The sequence below is a fragment of the Apodemus sylvaticus genome, chromosome 6 (genome assembly GCF_947179515.1).
Source record: "Apodemus sylvaticus chromosome 6, mApoSyl1.1, whole genome shotgun sequence".
NCBI classification, from domain to species: Eukaryota; Metazoa; Chordata; class Mammalia; order Rodentia; family Muridae; genus Apodemus; species Apodemus sylvaticus.
Window position 1 is genome coordinate 67,966,738 of NC_067477.1, and position 9,238 is coordinate 67,975,975.

At 42.0% G+C, this 9,238-nt stretch overlaps 1 protein-coding gene across 1 annotated transcript; it reads left to right on the forward strand.

The window, feature by feature from the left end:
• The first annotated feature begins 2,838 nt into the window (after nucleotides 1–2,838).
• Cfl2 (cofilin 2) lies at nucleotides 2,839–6,909 on the forward strand. The gene is made up of 4 exons (XM_052185856.1): nucleotides 2,839–2,992; nucleotides 3,928–4,235; nucleotides 4,350–4,426; nucleotides 4,513–6,909. Exons 1-4 carry the CDS (start codon nucleotides 2,990–2,992, stop codon nucleotides 4,623–4,625), a joined length of 501 nt encoding a protein of 166 aa, XP_052041816.1. The 5' UTR covers nucleotides 2,839–2,989; the 3' UTR covers nucleotides 4,626–6,909.
• Nucleotides 6,910–9,238: the final 2,329 nt, after the last annotated feature.

Sequence of the window (9,238 nt, forward strand, 5' to 3'; positions counted from 1 at the left end):
CACATAGTGGCTCACAACCATCTGTAATGAGATCTGACGCCCTTTTCTGGTGTGTCTGAAGACAGCTACAGTGTATTCATATAAATAAGTAAATAAATAAATCTTTAAAAAAAAAAGACTTAGTCTCAAATACTTGGTCTGCCACAGTAACATCAAAGAGAAGTACACATACACATCAATAGAATACAAGATTCAAAAGAAACCCAACTATAGTTGTCTAATTTGGGCAAAGATGTCAAATACATATATTGTGGAACTAGAGGCCGTTCTTCCAGAAGACCTGGGTTAGCTCCCCAGCACCCACATGGCAGCTCACAACCATCTGTAACTCCAGTTCTAGGGGAACTGGAGCCCTCTCTGACCTCCATGGTGCACAGAGGCATGGTACATATAGGCGAACAACTCATACGGATAAAATAAAAATCTACAAAATCTTAATGAAAAGAACTTGAAATCCTTTGGGGAAATGGTTGTTAAGCAAATGATCTTGGGAAACTGGATTTCCACGTAAAGGAGAATGGCCTCGCTCTACACGGACACACAAATTTAAGATGGGTCTAAAACCTTCATGTGAGACTCCAAACTTTGAAACTGTTAGAGGAAAATATAGGAAAAATATTTCAAGATACAGGCCTAGGCAAGGATTCTCTGAAAAGGACTCAATACCTCAGGAAATGCTACCGACAAACAGACCATATGAGGATAAAAGCTTCTGCACAGCAAAGACAGAAGAAGCTTCTTCTGTGCAGCAAAGGCAGAAGGCAGAGATGACAATGACAGATGAGACATGGAAGTCATCATGTTAACAACTAATAAAATCAGCCAGTACACCTTTAATCCCAGCACTCGGGATGCAGAAGCAGGCAGATCTCTGAAGGCTAACCTGGTTTACATAGCAAATTCAGACCAGTCAGTGCTACACATGTAGTGAGAGCCTGTCTCAAAAATATTAATAAAATTTTAAAGGACAAGTTGCACTGGGTCAGCAATAGGCTTTGCCAGAATAGATTTCTACTCTTGGTTTGTTTATTTGATGCCAGCTGTCCTGCATAGGACTTTATTATACAATTCCTAAAAGCATGCACTCTTTCTTTTTTTTAAATTCTTTTTAATTTTTTTTTTTACTTATTCATTTTACATCCTGCTCACTGCCTGCCTCCTGGTCACCCCTTCCACAATCCTCCCCCCTCTCACAATCTTCCCCATCCCCAGGAAGCACTCATTCATAGGAAGAACAAACTATAAGAAGGTGTTGTTATGATCCTTCATTTTTATTACAATGACTCCTGTTATAAAAACATATGAAAAAAGGTGTATGCTTTGAAAATAAATAAAAGGGTGGTGGTGGTGTGCACCTTTAATCCCAGTGTTGGGGAGGCAGAGGCAGGCAGATCTCCAAGTTCAAGGCCAGCCTGGTCTACAGAGTGAGTTCCAGAACAGCCAGGGCTACACAGAGAAACCCAGTCTTGAAAAACACACACACACACATATATAATAAAATATATATTTATATAAATATTATATAATATATATGGGGCTAGAGAGATAGCTCAGCACTTAAGAGCACTTCCTGCTCTAACAGAGGACCCAAGTTCGGTTCCCAGCACCCACATCAGGCAGCTCACAACGGTCTGCAACTCTAGATCCAGTGACCAAACCTCTTCTGCCCACTAAGGGCACCTGCACACACATAGCACCTTCACACAGATACACCACATGTACATTGAGTAAAAAGAAAAGGATATTTTTTTAGATTTATATTTTCTGTGTGTGCACATGTGCAGGTGCCTGTGAAAGCTAGAAAAGGGAGTCAGGGTCCCTGGAGCTGAAGTCACAGGTGATTGATTGTGTGCTGCCTGACGGGGGACAGGATACTACTGAGCTTGATGACTTAAGTTGAATTCTCAGGGCCCACACAGTAGAGGAGAAATGACTGGCATAAATTGTCTTTCTGACCTCTTCTTGTGTTCCACGACACACCTATTCATACATATTCACACACACACACACACAAACACAATTTCAACACAATTACCAAATCAAATGCTTAAGGCCTTTTACTCTCCACATATAAATATGTATTTTTTTTAGTAATCTCAATACGTCCCATTTATAGGGGAAAAGAAATGTAACTCTAGCAGCTTCTGGCTTTACTTGGATTATAATTCTGTCCAAGGTATTTCTAAAGCATTTTGTGACCTCTCCCTCTTCTTGCAGGATTCCAGGTCTAAGTCTACATTCCTGCTTCTCTTTCTGCCTTTGCTTAGTACTTCATCACTGAGGAAATATTTATAGTGTTTGTTCTAATTTTAGTGATAAGAGGGGTCTTAGCCCAGGGAGGAGGTGCTGGCTTGTAATCCCAACACCTGCAGGATGGAGGCATGATCAGTTCAAGGTCATCTGCAGCTACTTGACAAATCAACAGACCCGCAAAGGCTCCAAACCAGATCCTGTCTCAATTCAAACACACAAAGAATAAGATCTTAACGATTCATTCAAAGTTAGGGTTTTCCAAAAAGGACCCGAAATGTTATAATCCTGACCCTTTCAGTGGAAAGTGCAGGTGAATGAAGCAAAAGAGCTCTCTATCCTACCACACCCCATTTCCGCACGTCGCAACCCCGGAGCAGCGCCCAGAGCCCGCGAACCGCTCTAGCGATGAACCCCGGATGGTCGCTACGACCATTGCTGCCAGCATCGGGGCTCCGGCCGCCACTGCGTTGTTCTACTAGCGGTTCTAGAGCTCGGGGGTCAGGCGGAGGACACCGGCGGGAGGCTAGCGGCGAGGGGCGGGAGCCGGGGGCGGGGCCGGACCACGTGACCGCCCCGCCCGCCCTGCGGCCCTCCAGCCCGCCGCCCGCCCGGCTGCAGCTCCCGGCGTGCCCTGCACTCTCTGCTGCCCGCCGCCGGCCCCTCCTTCTTCTCGTCCCAGTGCCACCGAGCCGGAGCCTGAGCCACCGCCGCCGCAGCAACCTCAGCCGCGGGCACTATGGTAAGGTGGGCGCGCCGGCGGGGGATGCTGGGCGCGGCGCGGACCCCCGCGCGGCCGCCATCTTACCCTGCCTGGGCCTGTGCGGTGGGCGCTTCCGCGCTGCGGGCCCGGGGCTCGAGGCCCTGCGGCAGGCGGGCGGGCGCGGGCCTGCGGCCGCTCGGAGACCTCAGGCGGGAGGGCCAGGCGCAGGCCTGGCGCGAGAGGGTCGCTCCCTGGGCCACGGCCCCGCGTGCCGCTCAGCCCTGCGCGGCTTCATGTTTTTAACTCGCGCGCTGTAAGGTTGGTACGTGTCCAGGAGCCTCAGGGTGAGGGTCTGGGAGGCCGGCCATAACCCCGTTCTGAGGAGATCGAGCAGGTCGACACCTATTTTAAAACGCTTTCTCGCCGTAGGAAGCCTTTTCCCAGGACCCGTTAATTTCAAAGCGGCTGCCCATGGGCGGCGGGGCGTTTTTTGCTGTAGCCGCAGCCGGTTGGAGTTTACACTTGATTCCCTTTCCTTATGTGGAAGCAGCAGTGGCTAAGACGGCTTTAAAGAAAAAAATAGTAGAAGCATTAACTGAAATCCTGGAGTGTTTTTTAAGGCCTGCAGAGTTGACACAATACAGAAGGTATTTTTGCTGCTGTTCCTGAAGCTCTGACATCACCCAGTGAAATAGGAAACATTTCAGGCATGGCTCAACTCTTGTTTGTCCCTTCCCACCTCCCGTTAGCGTTTCTCTCCGTACTCCTTTAAGGATGAATGGGCAGTATGAGTTAGACATTTTAGCCACGTCTTCTTCTGATATTTAAATGTGACAGATGTAATAGAACTGCTCACGTTGTTTGGTGCCGATTTGAATAGTCTGGCCAGACTGAAGTTGAAGCTTTTGTTAGTCAACGATTCTGGTTAAAACCAAACTCCTAGTTCTGAATTCCCACCCTTTGTTTGTTTTCAGGCATCTGGAGTTACAGTGAATGATGAAGTCATCAAAGTTTTTAATGATATGAAAGTAAGAAAATCTTCTACACAGGAGGAGATCAAAAAAAGAAAGAAAGCAGTTCTCTTCTGTTTAAGCGATGACAAAAGACAAATAATTGTAGAGGAAGCAAAGCAGATCTTGGTGGGTGACATTGGTGACACTGTAGAGGACCCCTACACATCTTTTGTGAAGTTGCTACCTCTGAATGATTGCCGATATGCTTTGTACGATGCCACATACGAAACAAAAGAGTCTAAGAAAGAAGACCTAGTATTTATATTCTGGTGTGTAAAAACAAAAGAAAAAAAAGTACTTTTAAAAATGCAAGGATTATTATTATCATAGTCGGGTTTTGCCTTTGTTTTTCTTTTGAAATTCAACATTTTCTCCCCCCGTAGGGCTCCTGAAAGTGCACCGTTAAAAAGCAAGATGATTTATGCTAGCTCTAAAGATGCCATTAAAAAGAAATTTACAGGTATAAACATTGACTGTTTTGTACCAAAAAAATGACGCTTTCTTAATTATGAGGTTAATGGCGTGTGTTTTTTTTTTTCTTTTTAGGTATTAAACATGAGTGGCAAGTAAATGGCTTGGACGATATTAAGGACCGCTCGACACTGGGAGAGAAACTGGGAGGCAGTGTTGTAGTTTCCCTTGAAGGAAAGCCACTATAAAATAATAGCCAAGTGCCATTGATCTTAAGGGGCTTACATTATTTCTCCAGCTCAGTCCACTGGAATTGTATTAGGTTTTGTTTTTTGTTTCTTCCCTCTCCACTGGTCCCGTTCAACACAATGAATGAGTGATTCTAAGAAGCCTGTCAGTGATTGCCATTAGACTGTTTCATACGGTTCCTTTTCTGTAGATCCCAAGGAATGCCTTCCCGGCTTATTTTAGCCAAAACAACTGGTTACATGCCTTCCTTGCAGTGAGCACTACAATGGATGTGATTGTCAATGTGAATAGCTTAGAGTACTACAAAGGGTAAGCTGATTGAATGCCTTGAAAGTATTATCCACTGGTCATATGGGAAACTTGTTTCAGTATTATTTATAGTCGCACTTGATTACAGTTCTCTGAGGCACTGGAGCATTCGTACACCTCACCTGCCTTGGCAAGCCTGTTTTTGTGACACGGCAGCACAGTTTTAACACTATTTGTTCAAAGCACTTTTTTTTTTGTAATCCCTTAAAAAAGAATGCCAATTAAGTTTCATTACCTGTCATCAATTTATCCTAGTATCTCAGTGTTCATTCTTCTTACCTGCATATTTTCTTCAAAGAAATAGCTGTATTGTTGTCTTTGGTTTCCCAATGAGTGTACACTACTGTATAATTATAGGAGTTTTATGTTTACCATATGAGTCTTGAAACACTACAGATATTTTGAATATCAGTCATGATGGCAATTTCTGTATAAAAGAGCCTTAAATGGAACATTGTTTTAAGATCAAACTCCCTACCCTCACAAAAGTGGCCACGTTGCAATAAAAATTGTGGCAGATTACAGAATGTTGCCTTGTTTTCCTTGGAAATTTTGCAAAGTTATGTGAAATTTTAGGGTAAACAGTGATCAAGCTCTGCACTGGTATTTGGAATTTTTTTCCTTTAATCTTTGGTTTAAAAACATCTTAAGATCACTTATATACAATCATTAAAAGAGTGGTCATTTTATAAGTGTTGATGTTTATGGAGATCAGAAAAATATTTGTTTGCACTTTGGCATACTCCAGTACCTTATTTGTTCTCTAGATAAATTAGGATATTAATTCAGAGTTACACTAGTACAGTTACTAAATAATTGAGTAGTATAAGTAGAATGTTTTTATTACTTGGTCATAATGAAAATAATTTGTAAAATGTCATTTACAGATTTAATGATGATTGTGATGTTTAGGAATGTCGGTTTCAGCCACAATTCCTTAATATCTTTTCCAAAATGAATTGGAAAAAAAAATAGTATAGCAGTCTTAAACATTAGTGTTGGAATTTGGCTGTGGTCCAGAGCTTTCTCCTTATAGAGAATTTGATCTGCTCAGTGTGCACTCTTTGCTATTAGCCAGAGCTATTTATGGCAAACACATGCTTTTGTATCTTGTCATAGTCATCCACAGATGGCGAAACTGGACTTGATCCTACCGGTATGCAAGACAGACGTACTAGTGAGCAGTCATTTGTGGCTCTGGACTCTAATGCCATAGCTCTGAAGAATGCTTTTATCAGAATATAGGAAATGAAAATATCCTTTTTTAAAATATGTGGAAGGAATTTGGGTATAATTTTTTTTCTACCTTTTGGAAAGTTTTTTTTCAGATGAGAACATTACCACAGTGGTTACGTGTCTAGGCTTCCCTTTAAAACACACAAATGACTTGGGATCTTTTTAGCGCTAAGCAGTTTTATTTCAGCCTTCCAGCTGTTGCTGTTCCAGACCTTTCCGTGGCTTTTTGGTAAAGCTGCTAATAAGCAAAGCATAAGAATGGTAACGTGTACTAAACCACATGTTTAACTGATCTCTGCACCAAAGGACCTTTTCACCAAGTTATTCTTGTTATTCTTCTAAATATGAAGAGATTTCTAAAAAGTGAAGGGATGACCTTTTGTTTTTATAGTCTGTTTCTCAGTTTCTTTATATGCTTTTTTAGAATAATTTCAGAGATCAAATGCTGCTTTAAACTATTATACTTTGAGTTTTAGATTGGCCAAATACATTAATGTAGTTAAGTTCATCTTTAAAGTACATATATGTGCCTAGAGCCAAAAAATAATGATTTAATTTATGATCTTATGTTGAGACTAATTTGACATCTTATTTTACAGTCATTTACAGTGAAACAATGTTCCAGTCAGCTTTAAAAGCTATACGGTGCTAATTAGTAAAATATTGAGGACAATATTTTACTGCTAGCTTGCAAAATTATAAGTGTTTTAAAAATAAAAAAACATGAAAATATTTAAAGCTGTTGAGATGTGTTTACTTCCATTTAAAACACTGAAAGTTGGAAAGCTAAGATTGTGGATTAAGGAGGCAACATTATCCGCAGCCCTTTTCAGGATTTAGTTAATACGATTTCTTTTAGAAATCCTGTTTCAGGCCAGGGAGATGAAGACCTAGGGAAGCCTGGCCACAGTTCCCACTTAACAGAGGAAGGAGCAAAGGGGCCCTGGAGCGTGTCCCCTGACCTCCACACGTACACAGTGGCACATACATGTGCACATACACACATCATGCACACAGAAATATAATAATATGATTTTAGACATCCCAATTTCAGAATTAGGCTTGATGGCACGTATCTGAAATTCCAGCACTCAAGGAGTTTCAGAAACAGCATCAGCACCTCAAGATCTTTTCCAGGTACATATTGAATTCCAAGCCAGCCTAGATTATATGACACACAAAATAAGAGTGTCACTGTATTACAGCAATGTTAGCCATTTTCAGGCAAATAGTACAGTTGGCATTTGTCCTAAACTGACTTCTGCCTGTCATTTTCCATATATAATGATGTGGTTAGCATTATACTTTTAAAAAGATTTGTTTGTTTTTATGTGTATGGGTGTTTTGTCTGGTGTATGTATGTGTGCAGTGTGAGAGCCTTGGGCCTGCAGAGGTCCCTGCACTCAGGAGACAGGAGGATCAGTGCAAGTTCAAAGCCAGCCTGGCTTGTAGCAGGTTCTGATCCCCTGGAATTGGAAAGTACAGGTAGTTGTTAGCTGCCAGGTAGGTGTAAGGTCCCAGGTCTTCTGAAAGAACAATTGCTCTAAACTTCTGGGCCATCTCTCTAGGCCTTATGGGATCTTTTGAAAGTGGTTTCTCATTAAAGAATAGTCTCAACTGTGGTAAATCAATGTCAGGGTTGTTTCCCTCTTATAAAAAATATCTTTATGGCCAATTGTGGCATGTGCCTATAATCTCAGCACTCAGTGACTGAAACAGGAAGATGATAGTAAGTTTGAGACTAGCCTAGACAATGGAAAACAATAACCAGACAACCAATAAACAAAACCCACCTTAGAACTGGCTAAATGGTTCTTTGGGTAAAGGCACTTGTCACTGAGTCTGACATTGATCTGAATTCACATGGAAGGGGTGGGAGCTTCTGTTGTCAGGTCTTCTGTTAGGCTACACAAAAGGCCATGAACATTCACTTTTCTCTGAATATAAAAGCCACCGAAAGACTGGTGTCATGGTGCAAGCTTAAAATTCCAGCACTCAGGAAATTAAAGCAGGAGAATCAGTGCAAGTTTGAGACTAACCTGGGTTATATAGCAAGGTCCAGGCCAAAGCTACAAAGCAAGACCCTGTACAAACAAATTGTGAGGACCTCTGAATGTTACTTGCTTTTCAGATAACACAGGTTTAAGGCTTTAATTGTGCTTTATTTGAGATACTGCCTTCCTTATCACTGTGGCCAGCCTGGAACTCACTGTAGACCAGGCTGGCCTCAAACTCAGATCTTGTCTCTTTTGGGATTAAAAATGTACAACATGACACCTGGAGTTTCAGGAGATTTGAGCCATAATGTAGGGAAAGATAATGTCTACCTGATCTGAGTACCAAATGTAGAAATACGTGCTTTGCGGTTCTGGGAATCAAGCCTGGCTCTTGTGCTTCCAGGCAATCCGGAAATGCTTTGTAGAAACAGAAAAATGCTATGTAAATGTAAAAAGTTTTAATCCACTTGCCTTTAAAGATATATTTGTTTTGATTTTATGTGTATGTGTGTCTGCATATATGTATGTGTGCCGTGTGTGTGCCTGGTATCCAGGGAAACCAAAAGAGGGCACATGAGTAATAGGTGATCGTGAGCAAAAATATAGTGCTGGGAACCAAATCCAGGTCCCTTGCAAGAGCGCCAGATGCTCTTAACAGACGAGCCATTTGCCTTTGATAGTTAAGTAGGTTTTTGGTTGGTTGCTTGCTTGCTTTGTTTTGTTTTTTGAGACAGGGTTTCTCTGTGTAGCCCTGGCTGTCCTGGAACTCACTCTGTAGACCAGACTGGCCTCGAACTCAGAAATCCTCCTGCCTCTGCCTCCCAGAGTGCTGGGATTAAAGGCATGCACCACCACGGCCCGGCTAAGTAGATTTTTTTTAAGGTGTAAAAAAGCCTGGTGTGGTGACACACACCTGTAATCCCAGCACTTGGGGAGCTGAGGTGGAGAGTAGGCTGGTTTATTGAAGATCACTGGTTCTATTTTTATAACAATTCCACTTGATCTCATAGTTTAAACACTAATTAGCTGATAGAGAACATCTTCTTTTACAAGTATATCATACAGAGTGC

Coding starts and splice junctions, on each gene's coding strand:
- Cfl2 (XM_052185856.1), top strand. Junction 4,236..4,349: donor GACCTAGTATTTATATTCTG/GTGTGTAAAAAC, acceptor CTCCCCCCGTAG/GGCTCCTGAAAGTGCACCGT. Junction 4,427..4,512: donor CATTAAAAAGAAATTTACAG/GTATAAACATTG, acceptor TTTTCTTTTTAG/GTATTAAACATGAGTGGCAA.